Here is a 26,275-nt window from a genome sequence, read left to right as displayed (position 1 = left end):
ACTAGCATTAAATGGCAATTGAGTTACTCCCTTAACACGAGTACATACTAGTCTCCTAAATGCAGACTTGGCATCATCATGTAATTTGATATGTTTTGGTATTGCTTCATTCATTATAATATTATTATTGTTACTAGGTTGGTCAATGAGACTTTAGATTACCGAGGTGATGGTCTTCTTCTTTTGCAGGTTCTCGCTGCTGCTCTGCTACCGCTTCTTCTTCTTGCAGATTTCCCAGCTGCTCAATCAGATCACAAAAAATGGTTCAAATGGCTCTGAGCACTATGGGACTCAACTGCTGTGGTCATAAGTCCCCTAGAACTTAGAACTACTTAAACCTAACTAACCTAAGGACAGCACACAACACCCAGCCATCACGAGGTAGAGAGAAAATCCCTGACCCCGCCGGGAATCGAACCCGGGAAAATCAGATCACAGCTCGACCGGTAGGAACGCAGATATTTTGATGCTTAATCAGGAGGCCCGCAGATTCTGTAACAATAAATGAAGAAACATGTATTCACATATGATAAACAGGAAAATATCGGGATTCGATAAGCAGAATACTTACATTTGGGAATGTTCGCCAGAGAACCGCCACCGCCTTGTGTCCGTCGCGCAGTACAGGTGTTAAGGAGCTGCTCCCCTGGAAGACGACGGATCCGCGTCCTCCCATCGACATGACGAAGAATGTATCAGGATTCATCAGACCACGCCGTTGGTTGCGTGCCCATTTCAGTCGTAGTTGCCGATGTCGTGGTGTTAACACTGGCACATGCATGGGTCGGTGGCTGCGGATGCCCATCATTAGGACAGTTTTGTGCACTGTGTGTTCAGACACTGGTAGGGTTCCTGCACTTAACTTAGGATCCACTTAGCAACTAATAAATACACTAAACCCTCCATTGTCAAATTTACCTTTATTGTAATTTTAATTAACGTGGAAGCTATAAAAACACCAAACATGGAGGCAAAATGTACGCATCTAAAAGCTACTTAAAAAGGAATAAAATCACTTAAATTTGTTACCAAAGAGGAGAATACAACGTCCCAATACGGATCTATCTAACACTTACATTTTACTGACATTAAATATATCAAGATAAAGAATCATACATGTGACGAGAACAAACGAATCACAATATCAATCTTTACAGATGAGAATACGACTATATCCACGAAGGTTCGCGCTCTGGCAAGGGTGATACTTAACTTCAACATATAAGGTGATTACAGTAAGCACTGATTCCACTCGACAAACGTAGTAACGATATAAGCGAGAGAAATGTACTGAAGGAGGATAGCTGGATGTGCCGTAGTTAAAAGGGCCACTATCAACCCCGTCAGGAAGCGACCCCCGTGAACACATCAGTTTCAGCTACCTGCAACATACACTGAGTCATTTGTAGCTTCTTAAAAACAATTAACATGAAAAAGGCACAACGTGTAACACACTAATGAAATATAAACGACTACTTCACAGAACTAAGTCCTCTTCAGACAAAGCAAACAGCAGAATATTAACAACACGTAAAATACTTGTAACCTATAACAAACTAAGGCACCACGTAATAGAATATCGTCGTGAGCTCATAGAATACTCAGTTTGACTTGCCTGTTTATAGGTCTTACAACTCAAAAATGGTTCAAATGACTCTGAGTACTATGGGACTTAACTTCTGAGGTCATCAGTCCCCTAGAACTTAGAACTACTTAAACCTAACTAACCTAAGGACATCACACACATCTATGCCCGAAGCAGGATTCGAACCTGCGACCGTAGCGGTCGCGCGGTTCCAGACTGTAGCGCCTAGAACCGCTCGGCCACTTCGGCCGGCTCTTACAACTCAACTTAATAGTGTCAGCTAAAGCAAACCCGCGGATACAAATCTCGAAATATGACATGAATAATGATTGAAGCCACTGACAATGCTAGGCTGCCACACGGAGGAGACAATAGTACTTTACAGCGGCACACAACCGACCTTACATCTCCAATTTAGTATAATCAGAATAAACAATTTTGTGTATAATAATTACTTACAGTACCATGTCAAACTCCGAATAACACTTATTACCCAAGGTAGGTGCTGCTATCGAAAGGCACCTTGAGTAATACAGAGTTCGAGTGTATTCACTTATTGGAAGGGTTTCAACTTTACATCCCTTTCCACATACCTCTCTGTTTATACACTTCTATAACTTCTGCAACTAAAGAAGGGCATATAACACAGATTTAAGCAGAATAAAACAGTACCTTAATATGGCGCAAATGGCTTCATTTGCTTTACACGTGGGATATCTTCACCATTCAGTAATTCCGAAATATATTCACCAACACGTGAGAGCAAGATGTCGCCGTGATATCAACTATTTACTTCAAATAATTTCCTGCACAGACACAAGGCAGACGAAGTGTTTTCACATGCAACAGCGGAGAGCATCACACATTTCCTCCGTCACGCCATAGACACATCTCAATTTCAATGGCCAGTAACAAGAACCTATACAAGCCCTCGCAGCAGAAAAGCCCCAAAACACAACAGTGCACCACCGCGATACCAAACCCGAGGTCCCATCAAGTCACTACCGGGATCTCTCGCTGAGCCTGCCCATAGTGTACAGGCGTCGTACCACAGGCTTCACGGTAAACATCAACATGCCACCTCCGACCCTGCGAATATCCACTCCGCTGTCTCTTTTCCCTCCCCGTTAACCACCCGAACACCGGCCTGAATCGCGGAAGGCAAAGATGGTGACCGTATAATCGATGGCAGCGATGCCATTCTAAGTGAGAGAACACTGGCGCCAGCCGCGCCACGGCTCACACACACTTGTATTCTGTGAGATCAAGAACAAGAATCGGGATTAATGTAAAAAAAACTCGTAGAAGGGTGGCCCAACTTGTATCGCCACTTATCATTCCCTAACAAATATTATTATTTAGTAACAATTCAATCATGAATCAGCTGACAGCTACGAAGGTTCTTACGAAGTATACATAAATAGTTGAGATTTTCAAATTAAATTCACAATGTATAAGGACATTTGCATTACATATAAAATTACAATTAGTGCTCAAAAAGTCAACTACGTACCATAATAGTGTCCCGACTACAAACAGTTAATTAATTAAATAAATCTGCGGCGGCACTCTGTCCCACAACTAGATCACAACTGTGGCTAATCCCACAACAGTACTTGAATATGAGTTCAACAAACATTAAATTAAATACATTAAAATGCATACATCTCCACTGATTATTCTGCTCTCATACAGACAAGATAGCGCCAAGTTACGTGAAACCGAAGCAACACTAGTACTTTACTGACTGGTCACAAGTCTGTTCCACATAAATAACGTTAAGTACTTTAATAAATCACCGGCCCTTAAAACACAAAACTATAATGACAACTAAACCCCTAATTTTTAGAGAAAATAAGATATTCACTGCTCATTTAGCCCAAAGACTTTAATCACATGCCCACAAGGGCCTTACAATAACAGAAATACTGAGTCAATTACTTCCTAATCTGACGGCAGCCCCACCGTGCCATGATACCAAAAGAATAACAACAAACTACTCAGCTTGAGGCTGGAAGGGGAGATCCACAGAATTGCGTGTGACCTCCCAACACTTAGGCCTCATGGGATGATGAGAAGGCAGCCGAAGCAGAAGGAAAAAGAGTGCCTGCCCTGGACCAGCAGAACAGCAATGCGTCAACCGCTGGCGATACAAAGCTGTCAGCATATCCAAAAAACAAGCAGCAAAAAACGTTTGATAGAAAGGCAATACTTAGAAAGGCAATTGAAAATTCAACTCTTATAACTTCAGTATCAGAGTGGCCTGCTCACAACATTGCAAGTTAACCTTCCCAGCAATAACAGGAAGCAATGTAATAGGCCATTTAAAAGAATAATCACGTAGTAATTTCAACAAGATTTTAAAAATCAAGGTATACCTTTATTGGGGCCTCTTAGGGCTTAATAGAGACAGTAATTGGGATACGCACTAAATGACAGATGGTCGGTCAAACTGTACAATTATAACCCGAAAGGCTTCTCAACACGGAGTAGAGAGTGTGCAAATATAAGCACGCACACACGCATGACCCACATGTGCGTACTTTTAGACTGAGTGCATGCACACAACTTTAGCCACAGGCCAGATCCTATAACTCGCCCCGGGAAGGGCTATGAGGTCTACAACAAACAGAAATTCAGTCAGTAGTATCAAATAATAACAAAAAAACATGATTTCAAGAAGAAGATTAACATTGTAAAATACTAGCTTGGCACATACAGAAACCTCCAGATTAAGACACACAGCCCCAAGGGCCACCGAAAGGCATAAAAAAACTGAATACCTGGCCAGCTCACACCGGGCAGAATTAACAATGTTTAAGTACAGTACTTACTAAACAGTCTTCATAGACAATTTCAAACAAATGCCAAGGAGGCCAGTAGCTTTAGGACTCCAGGTAGGGACCGGATAATACTGGCCTGCTGCTCATGTTTGCTAACACGTTGTGCAATATATCCTTGAGTATTTAGCACACCACAACTGAACTGAACTGATGCGCGTTGTAACCAGGCTGCAAGCGACGAGAGTCACTTCTTGCCTACGAAATTCTTCAGCTTAAATTATCTGTCGTAGCGTTTGCAACGTAAGAGGAAGTGAACTTGTCTCCAAACCATAGTAGCCTCAATACATGAACCTTAGATGAGAGACACATACGCACACGATGTTTCTTGTGAGAGATTATTATAAAAGTAAAGTGACATTGTTGAGAGGTTGAGTAAATTGTTTTCCTTAATATGTTTCTGGTATTAATCATAAAGGCGAAAGAAATGGGGCATTCAAGGTGGGGGAGGGGAGGGGGGAATCTTCACTACTGGAAGAGGAAGGACCACATATTATTGTAATTGGTATAGTCCACCACCGACTATATAGTTCGAATAAGCACTTAAGTTTGTGAAAACTACAACATACAGAGACAAAGGCCCCAATAATACTGTAAGCAGGGTATGTATAAAGCAGCGATTTATCTTGATTGAGATTGCAGATAGACAACGTACACGCTGTGTGACCGGCAAAGTAAGTTCGACGCCTAGTACGGTCAAAAATTTTGTAAATTTGTGGTTAGATCTTATGGGACCAAACTGCTTAGGTCATCGGTGCCTAAGCTTACACACTACTTAATGTAAATTAAACTAACTTACGCTACGGACAACACACACACCCATCCCCGAGTGAGGACTCGAACCTCTGACTGGGGGCTGGTACGGTCACTGAGAAGTCGTTAAGAGAGGAAGGAATGTGGAAGCAAATGCCTTTGTAACTATTTGCAGACGCCCGTTTGAACAAAAGAAGTCCAATACTCAGCTATAACACTCTTTGATAGTCTGCCCATTTAAATGAAATGTCTGGTAGACAGGAGATGTGTTTTCAAACGTAGTTTAAAGTTGGTTCTCCTTAACATTCCCTCCTATATCACTAACGAAATCTTGAAATGTACATAGATGTAACGTTTTCTTCAACTGACACATTAGACGTTGTACCCCTAAAGTTCATTGTGAATTTGGTCTAACGAATATGGAAGTAACTAACCAAAAAATCTCTAATGCACTGCAGAGTTCTTGAAATAGCGTTTTCATTTTCACGGAGAGAAACTGGTTAGTTACTGTGGGCTTATCTTAATAGTTATCGTGTACGGGAACAGAGGAGGCACAGAGACTGTTGCGATAGTCAGTTATTTATGGAAATGGCTTTCTCCTTACACGGTGTCCAAATCAAATGTTAACGAACACGCGCTAAAATTTATCGAGCGTGAATGACTTTTCTTGTTCATTACATAATTATATTCGGCCAAACGGCAGTCAGGTGCACGTGAGCTTTCGCCGCTCCTGTTTCTCTGCATCCTCTAACGGCCGGCAAGAAACTGCGCGCACGTTAGCTGAAAATTGGAATTCCTGACAACGCAACAAGAAGCGAAGCAGGTAGTTTTTGAGGGAGTTACGCAGGGCGCCGGGCTGATGTGTGTATAAATAGGTCGTAACACCCACCTGCGGCACCAGTTAACCGCGGTAGCCATTCAAGGACCAGGCAGGAAACAGACATGGCTCGTGGACAAGTGAGTTACTCTGAGAGCTGTAGCAGTATTCAACGATTGATAACTATACAACTCGTCATAATGTTTTAGTTATGAGGGATCACAATCATTTGAATGACAACATACTGACTGCTACTGTGTAGACTTAAATATAGCTTTATTTCACGTTCATTACGACACAGTTTCAACTGGAAGCCTTTTTCAAATGTTTGTGTGGTATATGGATAAACTTGTAAGTATGAGAATATACTTGGATTAGGTGCCAAGTACTCCGTAAACCGCACAATGGAAAAAACATGCGGGAGATATTTGGCCGCGAGATGTCACTATATACGGTGTATTATGCGCTTACACTCATTAAGAGGAATACTACATCACGGATGTTATACACAGATGCCCACCTGATGGTGTTGCGGGCACGTGACGCAGTAAGGAAAGAATGTAAGCCGAGGAGAGACGAATGGGCAGTCACAGATACGGTGCGGCGAAGATACGGGAAGCAAATTAGGAAATCCACTGAAATAAGCGGTTTTGACAAAGGATACATTATATATCTCATCTCTCGGACATCCAATGAGTATAATGGGCAGGGGCACTATGAATATAGTGCGGGACAATAAGTTGGGAATGTGAGTTTCACAGGAGGCGTGCCAGAGATAAGTCCCTGCAGTGGCACTATCCTCCGTGTCCTCGGTGGCTCAGATGGATAGACCGTCTGCCATGTAAGCAGGAGATCCCGGGTTCGAGTCCCGGTCGGGGCACACATTTTCAACTGTGCCTGTATGCAGCTAGGGGTATTCGTTTCATTGTAAAGGGCACATTGTTGTGGCCCTGCGGCGGGAAACGAGAATCTCTGAAACGGCGAAGCTGGTCAGCTGTTTGCGTACTACTGCCGTGAGAACTTATGGAAAGTTATTGAAGGACGGCGAAATAACGAGTAGGCCGTGTGGTATTGGAGGTCCACGTCTCATCGCAAAAAGTAGTGTCGGAGGATCCCCTACTGTGTAATCTAGGATAGGAAGCGACCTGTGGTAGATCTGACAACAGAGTACAATGCTGGTTCAGGCACAAGTGTTTCGGAGCTCCCCGTTCCTCCATTGACCCAGCAACATCGTCGGTTACGATTGCAGCGGGCACAGTGTCACTAAGTTTTCGTCGTGGATCAATAAAAATGTGTTCCTTGTCGAGTAAATCGCCTTTCTTTTCACATTAGGTCTATGACTGGATCCTTACACGCGTTCATCCAGGCGAATGGCTGCTTGAAACGCGCAGCGATCTACAGATGCAGACCAGTGAAAGCAGAATTAGGCTTTGGGGTAGATTGAGTTCGGCTTCTAAGGAAGCTATGGTAGTTAGACTCGTGGACACCATGAGAGCAGTGAACTACGTGAACACTATTGTGGACCACCTACGGGGTATTCAAAAAGTCTCTCCGCAGTGCCGTATGCCTCAGTGAATATACCGAAATGAGACTCAGTGAAATACAAGTTATTAATTTATTGAATATTCATTTTTACTTACAAATTTTCACATTAAATGTTGGAAGTGTTCCCCCCCCCCCCCCCCTCCTCTGTTGTTTATTACATAATTCAATTCCTTTAATAATGTTTCCAAACACATGCTGTTACATTTATTCTGTAACAGAAGCAGTGAAAGTGGATATTACAGTTTTCAATTGATGTATGGATTTTGGGCTGTTTTTATAGACAGTTGCTTTCGCTGCACCCCAGAAGAAAAATTCGGATGGTGGCAGGTCAGGCGATCGTGGACGCCAAAGTCCCTGTCAAATTATGCGGTCATCGAAAACATCAGCAAGCAGTGACATTGAAACGCGAGCTGTATGTGCGGTTGCACCATCTTGTTGAAAATAACCGTTCAGTATTTCATTTAACACAAGTTCTCCTATGAATGCGTACAGAATATCACTGCAGTATCGTTGTGCGTTCATTATTTTGTTGAAAAATATGGGACCCACAATCCGACGTCTAGAAATTGCAATCCAAACTCCTATTTTCACAGAATTAAGTGGTTCCTCATTAATACACAATGGATTTGCAGTACTCCACATACGAGAATTTTGCGAATTCATGCACCCGGGTAAATGAAACTACGCTTCGTCAGTGAAAAACGTTTCATTAAGAATATCTCTTCCATTTTGTTGAACGAAATTTTTGAACCATTGACAATAATGCAGTATCTTGCCATGATCAGTATTTTTCAGTTCTTGCACGACTGTCACTTTGTATGGGAAAAGTTCTAATTTTTTCCTTACAGCTGTGTGGGCCGTTCCGACACTAACATCGATTTCCTGGGCGAGTTTTATTACTGACTTGTTCGGGCGCATGGACATTTTATCACAAATATCGAGTTCTTTATCCTCAGACAAAACGCTAGGACGACCACTTCTCGGTGCATCTGTCACTGAACCCGTACTTCGAAATTTGTCAATCAAATCTCCCACAGTATCGCGATGTGGGAGTGTTGTCTCCGGGAAAACTGAATTAAATGTTTGACGAACTGAAACTGTGTATTTTTCCGCCAGCTTTGAACACTTGTTCGACTAAAACTACACGTTCTTCGATGGTTAGCATTTTAACAGTGGCAAAAACGAAACAAACGAACAAAGGAACTAAACTTAAACGTTCACGTCAACACGTAACGACACACACCAATGATACTACTGACGCTGGCTGAGATAAAAGAAACAGTAGAATGTTGGGAGAGTCCACTTGAAGGGAAATAACCCAGACAGGCGAACAAACATATGTCACGCGCAGCTAACAATCATACGGCACTGCGGAGATACTTTTTGAACACCCCGTACATCCCTTCATAGTTAAAGTTTTCGCTGATGGCGATAACATCTTCCATCAGGTGACACAACTCATATTGACGTCTTAGTTAGCAAATGCCCCTGATCTGTACCCAATGGAACACATATGGGGCGCCAGCTGCGTGCCCACAAACCACCGTCCCGTAATTTATGGGAATTTTTGTCCTGTGAGTAGACATCTGGTGCCATGTTATTCTGAAAACCTATGAACGACTTGTAGAATCCATACCAAGCAGAACAGCTCCTGTACAGTGCTTGAAAAGTGGAACAACACTTTATTACATAGGTGGTCATATCGGCACATCGGTGTAGATACATTTGCAATAAAATATTTAATTGTATAGTACGACCAAATTCCTACGTTGTTACCGCTTTGTGATTCGAGTGCTTGGGCTCTGACTCAAGCAAAAATTTGAAAAAGATTTCGCAATGGAAACTGTGCAGTAATTTACAGAAAATACAATAATGTTCCTGTACACACCTCCACGTGAAGATGATGCTGATGTGGCTCGAAAACTACCAAATGATACAATAAATCGTATCAAATTCGATATTCGACAGGTTGTACATTATATTTACATAAACTGCCAGTTTAAATCACAGTTTCTGTTTGGCTTCCACAATGATACAATCTGTCGTGACTGTAGTTAGAGACCCACCCCTATCTGCATTGAGCCTAGACTACCACGTCCACCCATTGGATATAATGAAAATGTAATATTTTAACCCTGCCAGCAGCAGCTCCGGTGGCAAACTGCAACACTGAAATTACTCTGACGGCAACTTTGGTTCCGCTGCAGGGTTACCGTATGTTAATGACATAAAAGAAAAAAAATATGTCGATAATGATTCTACAAAAGGAAAGGTCCCATCTTAGCGTCTACAATCTAGTTCCGAGAAACCAATACCCATACGGTAGCCAGAAACTGCTGCTTGCAAGTCCAGTAGTCCTGCTGTGATTGTTAACACAATACGTGTAAGACTATCATGTCCAATTCAGAATAACGTTCTTCTATCTTCTGTATCTTCTCCGTAAGTACAATACTGCAGAAATGTATTCCCCGATTATTACGAACATGCCGCACACTAGCTCGTTACCATTTGCGTGGAACTACGGCTCCAAATGTGATACATAGAAGGAAATAAAGCTAAATATCTAGGTTACAAAAATTATAAATGATGACGGCTCTTAGTTTTGAACTATTCCGAAGTACAGAAACGGATAACCAGGCATAAGACCATAAATCCTTTAACTGTTAATTATCACTGTTCGACATGGGTTCTATTTCTGATATTAAAGTACGTGCTTCTAGACCATTTTACCGTGGGAAATTCAAATATGTAAACAAAATATCGTTGTCAGGGATACTTTTTATGTAATTTGTATATTCACAATTCATGGCAAACACAGAGACGTTATAGAGAAATACGGGTATGTTGCCGCATCCAGTAGTGATAGAACGTGATAATTTCTTGTGCAACAGCAGGTGGGAAGAGTCAGACATCATTAGGTTATCCCCCGCCTCACCTATGCCATTAAGACCACCTGAAACATCAACTCGAACGGTGACAGCCGGTCGCTGCCTTGGCAGTAAAGCTTCACGCCTCCTAGGGGCAGGTGCATCGAGTTTACAACAGTGGTGTTAGCCGCAATTTGTGTCAGTCTTAGCAAGTGGGTGTTTTGGCTGACAAGTAACTGTCTGTCATATTTCCGAGCATGGTTGAATTTTTTAGTTCCTGTGTGTAAACTGATTGAGCCTGGTGCTGAAGGTAAAACGACTGCTGGTTTTTACACATCAGCGTTCCTCTAGTTCCCTACTATTAATTTAATACAAGTGTATTACCAAAGTGGTATTTTTAAATTTTCAGAAATGCCATGTAGTCGTGGATGTCGATATAAGCCGAACAACTTCTGCTACATCTGTGGGAAGTTCACTTTTGCCAGAAACAGGAGGAAAATTTCTTCAGTCATAAAGAAAGCATACAAACAAGGTAGGAGACCAAGATAAATAATGGGCACCACATTTCTGTTGTGCTACATGTTACTGCAAACTAATTCAGTGGTGGAAAGGTAAAGAGAATGTGGCGTTGTTTGCTGTTCCCATGGTGTGGAGGGAGCCTAAGGACCATGTTACTGATTGTTATTTCTGTCTAACAAAAATTCAGGGTTCTACAAACAAGAAGTCGAAGAGGCACATTGTTTACCCAGATGTGCCTTCAGCGAGAATGCCAGTGCAGCACTCCGACAACCTTCCAGTACCTTCAAGAGCTCGAGGTCAAATTCCGAGTGACAGTGAAATAAGTAGTACTGAAGAAATCACAGATGATGATTCTTTATATCGCTGCACAAGTGAGTCATCGCCATATTGTTAACACAGGCAGATTTAAATGATTTAGCACATGATCTAGGAGTAAACAAAAGGCTCAGCTGCTTGGTTCAAGATTTCAAGAGTATAATCTACTGCACCAAAGTACTAAAATCAGTTTGTTCAGGCACAGAGAACATGCCTTTATCTTATTTTTCAATTGACGAAGCACTGACATTTTGCAATGACGTTGCTGGCCTGATGAAAGTGCTGAACTTCATTTATATTTCACAGGAGTGGAGACTTTTCTTAGATTCATCAAAAACACGTCTGAAGGGTGTTTTGCTCCATAACGGAAATAAAATACCCTCTGTTCCAGTAGCTTACGCTAGTTTGACAAAAGAGAATTACGAATTCGCACAAAGGATGCTAAATTCATTAAAATACAATGAACACAAATGGAAAATATGTGCAGATTTCAAGGTAATTGCTATGATACTGGGAATGCAACAAGGCTACACAAAAGTATGCCTGTATTCTTTGCGAGTGGGATAGTCGAGACCGAAATTCTCACTACGTGAAAAAAAAATGGCCTAGGCGAAGATGGAAACTTGGCGAAAAGAATGTACAACGTGAAAGTCTGGTAGCTCCTGAATATATACTACTTCCACTGCTTCACATCAAACTTGGCCTGATGAAACAATTCGTGAAGGCCATGGATCCAACAGGCTGTGGGTTTGCATGTCTAGCTACCAAATTGCCCCGTCTCTCAGCTGCAAAAATAAAGGAAGGTGTATTTGTGGGCCCATCAAATCAGGGAGCTGCAGAAAGATGCAAATTTTGAAGCATGTTTAACTGATAAAGAAAAAACCGCATGGGACTGTTTCAAGATGGTGTTGGAAAACTTCCTCGGAAGAAGAAAAGCTACTAACTACAAAGCAATGGTGAAAGATATGATCAAAGCATATCAGCATTTGGGGTGCAATATGACTTCGAAGGTACAGATGATGGACTCTCATCTGGACTACTTCACAGAGAGTTGTAGTGACGTATCGGATGAACACGGGGAAAGGTTCCATAAAGACATTTCTACCATAGAAAGGCGCTATGAAGGGAAGTGAGTACCTTCTATGTTAGCAGATTATTGCTGGCATATCATTCGAGAGAAGAAAGATTCACAATACAAGAGGAAAAAGTGATGTGCATTACAAGGCAGTGGCTCACTGTTTGTCAATTTTCTGTAATTTCTCATGTTAAATAAATGCTTCAAAGTGCATACACAAAGGTTACTGTGTTATATGTTAGATCCCACCCTCCATCAATGTGATGAACTTATAACATCATAAAGATGTGCATTTGTTTGTCGAATTTCACCTCACGTTTGCTGCACTATATCAGAAACTGAAAAGAGAAATAAAATTGCGATTACTCATAAACTATCTCTGACAGAAAAAAACCAAAAACTGTTTTCAATTCAGCACTCAAAATACAACTAGGATCACAATACTTTTTATCAGAAATAGAAAAAAAGTTTTTTTTTTGTAGAACAGTGTTATCGAAGTATCGTTCGAGTATCGGATCAACTTTTAATTTTAAGAAACTTTATCGGACTTATCTTTTGTTCACTTTCTTTGAGTGCGTCAATAGTTAGTTAGATGCCTGCTGACAAAAATCACGCCGTGTCGCCCGCGGAAATTGTGGTCTGGTAAGTTCGGGAAGTGTAAGTGTGTGGATGATCCGGGGTGCCGGCGATTGATGTAAACAATCGAGTGCGACGGACAGTAACTAGGTGTTGCCTGTCGTTTGGTTACAGAGCTAGCTTTAACTAAATACTTTTTGTTAGTGGATTGATAGCGGAAACTAAATCATAAAATCGTTCTTTATCTCAAGAACTGATGAAAACCCGCGGCAGCGTTTAAGAGACTGTCTTAATTTTGTGTACAGATAGGGCGGACAAATGCTTTTAGATTGTGAACCGTGCTTTCCTAAAAAATCAACAAACAGGGCTCACACTTCAAGGCTTAACGATTTGAGACAACACATAAGGCGATCACATGATACGCGGTATGTACAATTTGAAGGAACGATGAAGGTAGGGTCCGGTCGTGTAAAGCATAAAGAAAAATCAACCTTGGGCATTTATATATCGACAGCGGAGCCAACAGCAGTAATCCGGTTAAAAGAATACGACAAAGAAGCATTGGAGAGCCTCTTGGGATTTCAGAAATTGGCAGCTGTGGACCAGTGCACAGTAAATTCAACTTCCGATAAATGTCCTGTAAAATACCACTTTAACGTTTAACAAAGTTAAAGGAATACGTTTAGTGAAGTTAGCTTTTTGATTAACGCGAGAAAGGACATGCATGTGGAGGTTTCCTTGGCGTGTCGACATCGGCACTTGGTAGTCACCTTACACTGCCAACTGACGCCGTTAATAAACGACAAGATTTTCTTACAAAACGGGAAGTTTTGCGAGTGTCTCCCAAACGGTCTTCACACATGGCGTGTTTATTCGTACTTCTGCTGAAGTAGATCAGTTTGCTAAAGTCTTTAAATCACGCTCCTTTCCTGTGTGCCTGCAGATGTTGCCGGCTCTGTTGGTGGCGGTGTTGGCCGCCAGCTGTCAGCGAGCGATGTGCGGCCACGCCCACTCGTACGCCCACCAGACGGGTCCCGTGGTGGGTCCTGCCCACCCAGTCACCGTGGAGCACTCCGGACACGTGGGCTACGGACACGGACACGGAGGACACAGCGTCGACTACGTGGTAAGGCGCAGCAGCGCTGCCGAGTGAGGTAGCCAATAGTCTGGATTCAAATCACCATCTAGCAACCCAGATTAATGTGCATTATCAACTTCTCGTGGCGTAATGAATAGTCCATTAAATTTCGGGCATACAGCCGCGCAAATAAAATTTTATTTGCGCGGCTGCATGCCCGAAATTTGATGGATCAGATTGATCTGTCCATCATTATCATCTACATTCATTGATTAGGTTCAAGGAACCTGTTGCAGCCTAAGTGTCTTAGCTCTAACGCTCCCTGGGTCGACCTAGGTCGCTTTGAGTATACATTGCAAAACTTTTTCAGGATAACTGTCTTATTGCAGTCTGTCTACATCTTGCTTCCCTTTCTGCTTATATGTGTCACCTTTTTCTGTTATACCAAATATTCTAAGCTTATAGCTAATATCTTATTCTAGCTTCTTCTTCTAGCTTTTAGTTTACATTCTTTAAATGATCTGAGGAAATTCATTTCTGACGTCACTATCGATTTATGTCTACCTCGTTTGCTGTCCAAGCCCCAGATTCGTCATGTAGCACTGGAACAGGTAGTGTTTTATAGACTTCCAGTTGCGTTTCATTAGTTACCTCTATGTTTAATATTCTTTTTGTCGTTCCACAGCTATCCCGAAGTTTTGGTGTTTTATTCTTTATGTGTTTACCATAATCAAAAGAAATGTCGCAGCCCAGGTAGTCAAAATGACTTACGCGCTTCACTGTTTCGTTTTCTATCACTGTTTTTGACAGCACCTCTTATTTTCCCTGGAATGCTATTACTTTTGTCTTTTCTATTGATGTTTATAAACTATAATTTTGGCCAATTTTGTTTGATTTAAATATCTCATTATAATTCTCCTCCAGGAGTGGTTATTATAGTTGCAGTGTATATTAATGTTTTTGTATAATCGTGTCATTTTTATGTAAATTGAATAAAAATGGAGAAAGACTGCAACCTTGCTTAACTCTTTGGTTAATTAAAATGTCATTTTTCATAATTTTGTTTTCTGTTTTAATTGCAAATTTAGTGTGCCCGTTGTTCACCTAAATCGATTAAGGTAAATGCCGAGATGCTTCCTTTTCAAATGGACACGTCTAATTTCCTCCCTCACACGTTGTGCCATGGGAGTTTGTACTTTGTGTCTGATTACCTTATCGTCCACGGGACCGTAAGCTGTAATCTCCCTTCCTTCCCCTACAACAGAAATGTCGCCAAAGCACCATTTTGTTCGTATTGAACGTTTTATTGTTTTGTCAACGTGTCGGTTACTAGAAACGATCAAGAATGTAAAAGGAAATGGGTTTCGTTATAGAGAACCCATGGTGCCATTCTCTTGAAGTAATGTGGAACTAAACCAGAAAGACTGAAGACGCGCACGAATGTTTGGTTAAACTTTCCATTGAACAACTTATAATCATCTTGAGCTAACAGAACCTACTGCACCGTGACTCATTTTCCTTCAAATTACACTCATAAAAGTTTCTCCTTATCTTGGTCATTACAGAACTTGCACTACTTATATCACAAGGCAGTTCAACATAGGATTCTTTCAAAATGAATAGGTCATTTTCCCCATAGTGGTTAATACTATTGCAACGTACGACGGTTTATATCAATGTGATTGTAGATTAAAACTTTGTGGTGAAATGTTGCACGTCCATCCTCACTGCCGGATGAGCACTGCCCAGAAAAGGCAAAGTTATGGCCCTAGTCCGGCACACGGTTTCCATCTTCCTGGAAAAGTAAGTTCAGAGCACATCCCCCTGCAGAGTAAAAATTTAATTCTGGGAACATATAATATTATATGGCTATGGCTGGGGAACCTAGCCTGCCTCGGATCGGATCCGTCTCTTGGAATAACGATCAGGGCTGATTAGTGGGCCACCGTTGATATACTTTTCAGGCAGTTTCCCACATCCAACGAGGTAAATACTGGGCTCGTACCTCCATCCCCCCTCAGATACTCTCTACGAAAATATTTAGAAAACTTCTCAGACTTGAACAAGAGATATTCTACAGACCCTCACAGATGGCGTACACGAACTACGTCCCAGGTGACGTCAGGAAGGAGATCAGGACACCAACTAATACAGCCAAAACCAAAAGAAACGGAAGAAGCAGAAGAAAGAAAAAGATATTTTCTTCTTCCATTAGATATTCGATAGAGATTCTGGGAAGTTCGGAAAGTAGTAGTGAAGTATTAGCAAAACTGGAGCTGTGATACCCCTCGTGAATGGGGTGACAAAACGCCCCCAATAATCAGGATTGTCCCGTTTTTGAGCCTCAAAAATCTGTCCTGACTTTGAAAGAAATTATTAATTTGTCACGATTTTCAAAGGATTGTTTTCAAACATTTCCAAACCGGTTAAAAAATATTCTGACTATCGATTTTATAAACTAACAATCGAAATTGACATTTCTTGTATCGGTACACCCTGATACGTGTATAGATGAAGCACTATGATAGTACTGTAGCCGGTTTTCTCATTTTTAACCATGGATTATAAGTTGTCCCACTTTTTGACCAAGATCTACATCTACATCTACATTGATGCTCCGCAAGCCACCCAACGGTGTGTGGCGGAGGGCACTTTACGTGCCACTGTCATTACCTCCCTTTCCTGTTCCAGTCGCGTATGGTTCGCGGGAAGAACGACTGTCTGAAAGCCTCCGTGCGCGCTCTAATCTCTCTAATTTTACATTCGTGATCTCCTCGGGAGGTATAAGTAGGGGGAAGCAATATATTCGATACCTCATCCAGAAACGCACCCTCTCGAAACCTGGACAGCAAGCTACACCGCGATGCAGAGCGCCTCTCTTGCAGAGTCTGCCACTTGAGTTTATTAAACATCTCCGTAACGCTATCACGGTTACCAAATAACCCGGTGACGAAACGCGCCGCTCTTCTTTGGATCTTTTCTATCTCCTCCGTCAACCCGACCTGGTACGGATCCCACACTGATGAGCAATACTCAAGTATAGGTCGAACGAGTGTTTTGTAAGCCACCTCCTTTGTTGATGGACTACATTTTCTAAGCACTCTCCCAATGAATCTCAACCTGGTACCCGCCTTACCAACAATTAATTTTATATGATCATTCCACTTCAAATCGTTCCGTACGCATACTCCCAGATATTTTACAGAAGTAACTGCTACCAGTGTTTGTTCCGCTATCATATAATCATACAATAAAGGATCCTTCTTTCTATGTATTCGCAATACATTACATTTGTCTATGTTAAGGGTCAGTTGCCACTCCCTGCACCAAGTGCCTATCCGCTGCAGATCTTCCTGTATTTCGCTACAATTTTCTAATGCAGCAACTTCTCTGTATACTACAGCATCATCCGCGAAAAGCCGCATGGAACTTCCGACACTATCTACTAAGTCATTTATATATATTGTGAAAAGCAATGGTCCCATAACACTCCCCTGTGGCACGCCAGAGGTTACTTTAACGTCTGTAGACGTCTCTCCATTGATAACAACATGCTGTGTTCTGTTTGCTAAAAACTCTTCAATCCAGCCACACAGCTGGTCTGATATTCCGTAGGCTCTTACTTTGTTTATCAGGCGACAGTGCGGAACTGTATCGAACGCCTTCCGGAAGTCAAGAAAAATAGCATCTACCTGGGAGCCTGTATCTAATATTTTCTGGGTCTCATGAACAAATAAGGCGAGTTGGACAAATAAGGCGAGTTGGTTGCAGGTATGAGACTCCCGCTTTTGTCCAAAGAAATTACGGTCCCCCTATTTGCGAATCGTATACGGATAGCTCAGTCGCTAAGAGCATTGCCCGGGAAAAAGAAGTTCCTGGGTCAAATCGTTGTGCAGCAGACAATTTTAATTTGCGAGCGAGGTTTACAATAGTATAGACACTTCGCTCCAGAATGGAAGACTCAGTCTGGTGTGACTGTTGCTGCTTTTTTTTTGTCATACACGATGAACACTACAACGGCAAAACAGCTGCCACTAAAATGAAAATCAGTGCTAAATGTCCGACGCATATAAACTGTAACGAAGGCGGGCAACAACAGTGGTAGACAGTTCCGTTTGGTGAGTCCCTCTTACTGCTGTACGTCAACCGACTGATTGCCTTGTTTTATGATCACAACTGAAACGAATGAAAAAATAATTTAATTTAATTTAAGTGGCTTTCACATGTGAATAAATATTTGCGCAAATATGTCGTGAGAAAGATTCCGAATAAAACTACACATAAGAAATTTAACTTTTTACGTTTCTGTGGATCAAAGGACTTAAGTACTCCGCTGAAGGATACTTAGTATAGCGATTCTTCAAAGCCCGAAACATATGGAGTAAGCGCAATCACAGTCACAGCACATATTGTCTGTGTCATGTTACTGCCAAGCTTCTGAACAATGTTAATGAGGAATTGATTTCTAAACTATAGGAAGTATTATCCTAACACTGATTCTTGATGTTACTCTGACCAGCTTCAATGTTCTCTCGCAGGCGTACCCGAAGTACGAGTTCGAGTACGGGGTGTCTGACGGGCACACAGGGGACCACCACTCCCAGAAGGAGCACCGCGACGGAGACGTCGTGACCGGCGAGTACTCGCTCAAGGAGGCGGACGGCAGCGTGCGCACCGTCAAGTACCACGCCGACAAGTCCGGCTTCCACCCCGTCGTGCACCACTCGCACCACGGTGAGACACTCTTAACACAAGTCTATACTGATTAACTTCTCGTGGTTGGGGTTCACAGTCACGCAGAATTTTTTGAAAGACATCATATTCGCCGTTGGCTATAGACATTACTTATTTTACAACGTTGGGTGTCAAGGATGTTACCGTTGGCAACAGTTCATGTAATTTACATTTCTGTACGATGTACGAAGCTTGGCGCTCGTTTATTGCTGCTATACTATGTGATTGGAATACGTCAAGCAAATAATTGAGGACGTAGGTTGCAAGTGCTACTCTGAGATGAAGAGGTTAGCACAGGAAAGGAATTCGTGGTGGGCCGCATCAAACCAGTCAGTAGACTGATGACCAAAAAAAAAAACAAACTATGTGATAAAAAGTATCCGGACACCTGGCTGAAAATGACTTACAAGTTCGTGGCGCCCTCCATCGGTAATGCTGGAATTGTGTTAGCCCACCCTTAGCCTTGATGACAACTTCCAATCTCGCAGGCATATGTTCAATCAGGTGCTGTATCACTTCTTGGGGAATGGCAGCCCATTCTTCATAGAGTGCTGCAGTGAGGAGAGGTATGGATATCAGTCGGTGAGGCCTGGCACGAAGACGGCGTTCCAAATAGCCCAAAGGTATTCTATAGGATTCAGGACAGGACTCTGTGGAGGCCAATCCATTACAGGGTTGTTATTGTAGTGCAATCACTCCACCGCCATCCTTACATTATGAACAGGTGCTCGATCGTGTTGAAAGTAGCAATCGCCACCTCCGAATTGGTCTTCAACAGTGGGAAGCAAGAAGGAGCTTAAAACGTCAGTCTAAACCTGTGCTGTGATAGTGTCACGCAAAACAACAAGGGGTGCAAGCCCCCTCCATGAAAAACACTACTACACCATTACACCACCGCCTCCGAATTTTACTGTTGCCACTACACACGCTGGCACCAGGCACTCGCCATACCCACACCCTGCCATCGGATCACCACATTGTGTGCCGTGATTCGTCACTCCACGACAACGTTTTTCCACTGTTCAATCGTCCAATGTTTACGCTCCTTACACCAAGCGAGGCATCGTTTGGTGTTTACCGGCGTGATGTGTGGCTTATCAGCAGCAGCTCGACCATGAAATCCAAATTTTCTCACTTCCCGCCTAACTGTCATAGTACTTGCAGTGGATCCTGATGCAGTTTGTGATTCCAGTGTGATGGTCTGAATTGATATGTGCCTATTACACATTACGAACCTCTTCAACTGTCGGCGATCTCTGTCAATCAACAGAGGAGGTCGGCCTGTAGGCTTTTGTGCTGTACGTGTCCCACGTTTCCACTTCACTATCGCATCGGAAACTGTGGACCTAGGAATGTTTAGGAGTGTGGAAATCTCGAGTACAGACGTATAACACAAGTGACACCCAATCACCTGACCACGTTCGAAGCCCGTGAGTTCCGCGGAGCGCCGCAGTCTGCTCTCTCACGATGTCTAACGACTACTGAGGTCGCTGATATGGAGTACCTGACAGAAGGTGGCAGCACAATGCACCTAATATGAAAAACGTATGTTTTTGTGGGTGTCCGGATACTTTTGATCAAATAGTGTATATAGTTACAGTGAACGAGCTCATTTCTGACATTGACATGTACACATCTCGGGAGATTATAAAGTTTGAAATGTGTTGATGTAAAATCTTTTGCAGTAGCACTTGATAATGTACTTAGGACCGAAATTGCAATTGTGAAACACGTAACTTCTACAGTCAACGGCGAATATCACGTCCTTTGAAAAAGAACAGGTCTATTTCATTTCCAGGTGTAAAGTATTTAGAACAAACGTTAACTACGTACTACCTTTCATATTATTAAAGAAACTATACAGCCAGAAACCTCTAAAAACTACGTGGACAGCAGTTACGCTCTTATTCGAACTACTGATTTTCTGTGGAATCAAGGTATTGATTCAGTCTCTTACAAAGACCTTCATAGATCTTTTATTTTGTTATGGTGACAATCACAAAAGAATTTCATTATGCAGTAACTGGTTTCAAGCAGTCAGTGGTCACCATAAGAAGGCCATTACATATAAAGGGCGGAGGTAATGAATTATTATAGAATCTATAAAAACTTCCAAGTAACTGTATACATAATGATGAGACAAGAATAAAGTTGTACCTAAAATTACATGCTAAAATCTGTGCCGTGTAAGATTCCTGTTGCTTTCTCAACGTAAGAACAGCCAACAGCAGGTGGAAATCAAGGTTTCACAAGCCGAATGAAATCTTCACTTTGCCTATCCAAACATGTCTGATAGTGATAGTCAATTGTTAAAAATCATGTCGCATCATTCTAATGAATGTAATTATAAAACATTCCGAAGTGGTTATTCCTACGGTAGACACGCATGAACGAAGTTAGTTCCATTAATAAAACCTCTTCTTGCATGACTAAGAACTGCAAAAACACTTGTCTGTCTTGTTGGATGTTTTATAATATAAGGACATATTGGTTACGAGCTTGGTCCATGACGAGTTTATGTGAGATCGTCTATTAAATTTGGGTTTTACCATCTCTATGGACCTCAAGTGTTGCCGTGAAATAGACTATGTGAGAGTTTCTTTACCAGTAAAGATTTACACAGTTTAACTCGGTTTTATTTAATTAAAACTAACATATTATTTAAGGAAAATATCTATGACATTCCAGTTGAGATTCAGGCCTGTTGTTTCACAGTGCATTACAGTGTATAGAGCAAAAACTATGAATCTGTGACTTATGCTTGTGAAAAGAAACTGACGTTCGGTTACAGAAACATCGATGTTGTCGTAGCAGAATGTTTTTGTATTAAAGTATCAAATGTGTCGATGATTAATGGTATGAAACAGACGCTGAACAATCTGTTCATCGTTATTTCTTTCCCGTTTCGTTTTATTGCTGATGTTTTTATTTTTCCTCCTTAGGTTACGGTGATTCAGCGGGCGCCGCTGAAGTGGGGCCGCGGCCAGGTTACGCACACTACTGAAGGCGTCGTACCTGAAACCACAGAGATACGGAATGCAGGGCGTCCTTAACACGAGACGAGCCAACAGCTGCCTAGTGAACTCGTAAAAGATGACAACTGCTGGACTATATTACGATGTGAAAGGAAATAAGAGAAAAGCCATTGCTTTGTTATTTTCTTAGAATACCTTTCTTGGTATCCAGACATACAGGTTGCTCAGAAATAGTTTGAAAAGCTTGTAAGGGTGTTGCAGGGGAGGTTGTGCTGGGAAATAGTTGTTAAGGAACAAATTCGATATGTTGCGCCGTTACCGAGTTTCTTAGCATTGAACTTTGTCAATTTGCTCGATGCGTGAGCAAATTCAAGCACTTGCACGCTCTAAAATGTGGAAATGCACAGACATTTGTGGGTATTTGAGTGACCACTTGTTGAAATGCTCATCACCAATTAAAATGTGTCTTTTTCAGAAGTGATAACCTTAAGCTAAATGAGGAAAGGCTAAGTTTGTCCGGTTTGAGGAAACCAAACGAAGAACACGTTTGGCAACGCTCTCTGGCTGGCTACTTGAATCTGCTGATGGGCTAAATTCAGTGCTAAACAACTCGGAAACGGTGCAACGTATGGAATTTTTGTAACAGCTGTATCTCAGTGCAACTTATCCTGCAACACCCTTGCTAGCTTTTCAGACTGTTTCTGACCACCTTGTACGTTTAGTCTGAGTGTAAGACAATAAAATCCGTGTTAGTTTAGGAATTACTCACTTCACGCAAAAACCTACATTCTTCAGTGTACACGTCAGATGAAACTGCATTGTCGTAAGGTTACCTTCCGCATATTGTAAATGAACTCTAGTATATTTTTTATGATAATTTGATATTAACCGTTATGTACCATTGTGTAAAAAAACAATAAAACCATCATAAATTTAATTCATAATTATAGCAGACGTGTTGTTAATATTTCTATTGACTTAGAATTAATTCACAACTATATCTGTAGTAGGCTAGCAACCTGTTGTAGCTTTGCACGAGTAGCACTAAGTATCAGTGGCTGGGCGACTTCATAACATGTACCAGCTGACAAAAAAGACGAATATGTTCCTTTCATCCCTGCTACAGCAGGTTGTATTTCTTATATGAAACGAATTGTACAGATTAGTAAAGTTTTCTCAGTTTATTTATATACTTTGACTCTCAGGACTCTCAGGACACTATCCCTCTGAGGACACATACTTCGACATCGTTTGCTTTTCGTTTCTTCTGGATACTTTGCTCATTGATCACAGTAAATCGGTAACGCCCTGCTAATGATTTGTACCTTGTTGTTGTTATTGTGGTCTTCAGTCCTGAGACTGGTTTGATGCAGCTCTCCATGCTACTCTATCCTGTGCAAGCTTCTTCATCTCCCAGTACCTACTGCAACCTAAATCCTTCTGAATCTGCCTAGTGTATTCATCTCTCGGTCTCCCCCTACGATTTTTACCCTCCACGCTGCCCTCCAATACTAAATTGGTGATCCCTTGATGCCTCAGAACATGTCCTACCAACCGATCCCTTCTTCTGGTCAAATTGTGCCACAAACTTCTCTTCTCCCCAATCCTATTCAATACTTTCTCATTAGTTACGTGATCTACCCATCTAATCTTCAGCGTTCTTCTGTAGCACCACATTTCGAAAGCTTCTATTCTCTTCTTGTCCAAACTATTTACCGTCCATGTTTCACTTCCATACATTGCTACACTCCACACAAATACTTTCAGAAACGACTTCCTGACACTTAAATCTATACTCGATGTTAACAAATTTTTCTTCTTCAGAAACGCTTTCCTTGCCATTGCCAGTATACATTTTATATCCTCTCTACTTCGACCATCATCAGTTATTTTGCCCCCCAAACAGCAAAACTCCTTTACTGCTTTAAGTGTCTCATTTCCTAATCAAATACCCTCAACATCACCCGACTTAATTCGACTACATTCCATTATTCTCGTTTTGCTTTTGTTGATGTTCATCTTATATCCTCCCTTCAAGACACCATCGATTCCGTTCAACTACTCTTCCAAGTCCTTTGCTGTCTCTGACATAATTACAATGTCATCGGCGAACCTCAAAGTTTTTATTTCTTCTCCATGGATTTTAATACCTACTCCGAATTTTTCTTTTGTTTCCTTTACTGCTTGCTCACTATACAGATTGAATAGCATCGGGGAGAGGCTACAACCCTGTCTTACTCCCTTCCCAACCACTGCTTCCCTTTCATGCCCCTCGACTCTTATAACTGCCATCTGGTTTCTATACAAATTGTAAATAGCCTTTCGCTCCCTGTATTTTACCCCTTCCACCTTCAGAATTTGAAACAGAGTATTCCAGTGAACATTATCAAAAGCTTTCTCTAAGTCTACAAATGCTAGAAACGTAGGTTTGCCTTTCCTTAATCTTTCTTCTAAGATAAGTCGTAAGGTCAGTATTGCCTCACGTGTTCCAGTATTTCTACGGAATCCAAACTGATCTTCCCCGAGGTCGGCTTCTACTAGTTATTCCATTCGTCTGTAAAGAATTCGTGTTAGTATTTTGCAGCTGTGGCTTATTAAACTGATAGTTTGGTAATTTTCACATCTGTCCACACCTGCTTTCTTTGGGATTGGAATTATTATATTCTTCTTGAAGTCTGAGGGTATTTCGCCTGTTTCATACATCTTGCTCACCAAATGGTAGAGTTTTGTCAGGACTGGCCCTCCCAAGGCCGTCAGTAGTTCCAATGGAATGTTGTCTACTCCGGGGGCCTTGTTTCGACTCAGGTCTTTCAGTGCTTTGTCAAACTCTTCACGCAGTATCGTATCTCCCATTTCATCTTCATCTACATCCTCTTCCATTTCCATAATATTGCCCTCAAGTGCATCGCCCTTGTATAGACCCTCTTATACTCCTTCCACCTTTCTGCTTTCCCTTCATTGCTTAGAACTGGGTTTCCATCTGAGCTCTTGATGTTCATACAAGTGGGTCTCTTTTCTCCAAAGGTCTCTTTAATTTTCCTGTAGGCAGTATCTATCTTACCCCTAGTGAGATAAGCTTCTACAACCTTACATTTGTCCTCTAGCCATGCCTGATTAGCCATTTTGCACTTCCTGTCGATCTCATTTTTGAGACGTTTGTATTCCTTTTTGCCTGCTTCACTTACTGCATTTTTATATTTTCTCCTTTCATCAATTAAATTCAATATTTCTTCTGTTACCCAAGGATTTCTGCTAGCTCTCTTCTTTTTACCTACTTGATCCTCTGCTGCCTTCACTACTTCATCCCTCAAAGCTACCCATTCTTCTTCTACTGTATTTCTTTCCCCCATTCCTGTCAATTGTTCCCTTATGCTCTCCCTGAAGCTCTCTACAACCTCTGGTTCTTTCAGTTTATCCAGGTCCCATCTCCTTAAATTCCCACCTTTTTGCAGTTTCTTCAGTTTTAATCTTCAGGTCATAACCAATAGATTGTGGTCAGAGTCCACATCTGCCCCCGGAAATGTCTTACAATTTAAAACCTGGTTCCTAAATCTCTGTCTTACCATTATATAATCTATCTGATACCTTTTAGTATCTCCAGGGTTCTTCCATGTATACAACCTTCTATCATGATTCTTAAACCAAGTGTTAGCTACGATTAAGTTGTGCTCTGTGTAAAATTCTACCAGGCGGCTTCCTCTTTCGTTTCTTAGCCCCAATCCATATTCACCTACAACGTTTCCTTCTCTCCCTTTTCCTACACTCGAATTCCAGTCACCCATGACTATTAAATTTTCGTCTCCCTTCACTATCTGGATAATTTCTTTTATTTCATCATACATTTCTTCAATTTCTTCATCATCTGCAGATCTAGTTGGCATATAAACTTGTACTACTGTAGTAGGTGTGGGCTTCGTATCTATCTTGGCCACAATAATGCGTTCACTATGCTGTTTGTAGTAGCTTACCCGCATTCCTATTTTCCTATTCATTATTAAACCTACTCCTGCATTACCCCTATTTGATTTTGTGTTTATAACCCTGTATTCACCTGGCCAGAAGTCTTGTTCCTCCTGCCACCGAACTTCACTAATTCCCACTATATCTAACTTTAACCTATCCATTTCCCTTTTTAAATTTTCTAACCTACCTGCCCGATTAAGGGATCTGACATTCCACGCTCCGATCCGTAGAACGCCAGTTTTCTTTCTCCTGATAACGACATCCTCTTGAGTAGTCCCCGCCCGGAGATCCGAATGGGGGACTATTTTACCTCCGGAATATTTTACCCAAGAGGTCGCCATCATCATTTAATCATACAGTAAAGCTGCATGCCCTCGGGAAAAATTACGGCTGCAGTTTCCCCTTGCTTTCAGCCGTTCGCAGTACCAGCACAGCAGGGCCGTTTTGGTTATTGTTACAAGGTCAAATCAGTCAATCATCCAGACTGTTGCCCTTGCAACTACTGAAAAGGCCGCTGCCCCTCTTCAGGAACCACGCGTTTGTCTGGCCTCTCAACAGGTACCCCTCCGTTGTGGTTGTACCTACGGTACGGCTATCTGTATCGCTGAGGCACGCAAGCCTCCCCACCAACGG

General features: G+C 41.8%; 1 protein-coding gene across 1 annotated transcript in view; it reads left to right on the top strand.

Annotated features, from left to right (window-relative positions):
- The first annotated feature begins 6,089 nt into the window (after positions 1 to 6,089).
- Positions 6,090 to 26,275, top strand: part of LOC124545773 (adult-specific cuticular protein ACP-20-like) — a 113,587-nt gene continuing 93,401 nt past the window's right edge. Inside the window, exons 1-3 of the mRNA XM_047124719.1 lie at positions 6,090 to 6,135; positions 13,836 to 14,018; positions 18,509 to 18,704. Of these exons, the coding sequence (XP_046980675.1) occupies positions 6,121 to 6,135; positions 13,836 to 14,018; positions 18,509 to 18,704 (394 nt within the window). The 5' untranslated portion in view covers positions 6,090 to 6,120. The remainder of the gene's footprint in view (positions 6,136 to 13,835; positions 14,019 to 18,508; positions 18,705 to 26,275) is intronic.

This window comes from Schistocerca americana, chromosome 8 (genome assembly GCF_021461395.2).
Source record: "Schistocerca americana isolate TAMUIC-IGC-003095 chromosome 8, iqSchAmer2.1, whole genome shotgun sequence".
Taxonomy (NCBI): domain Eukaryota; kingdom Metazoa; phylum Arthropoda; class Insecta; order Orthoptera; family Acrididae; genus Schistocerca; species Schistocerca americana.
Note: the sequence above shows the minus strand (reverse complement) of the source record. Positions and strands in the feature narration are given on the sequence as shown.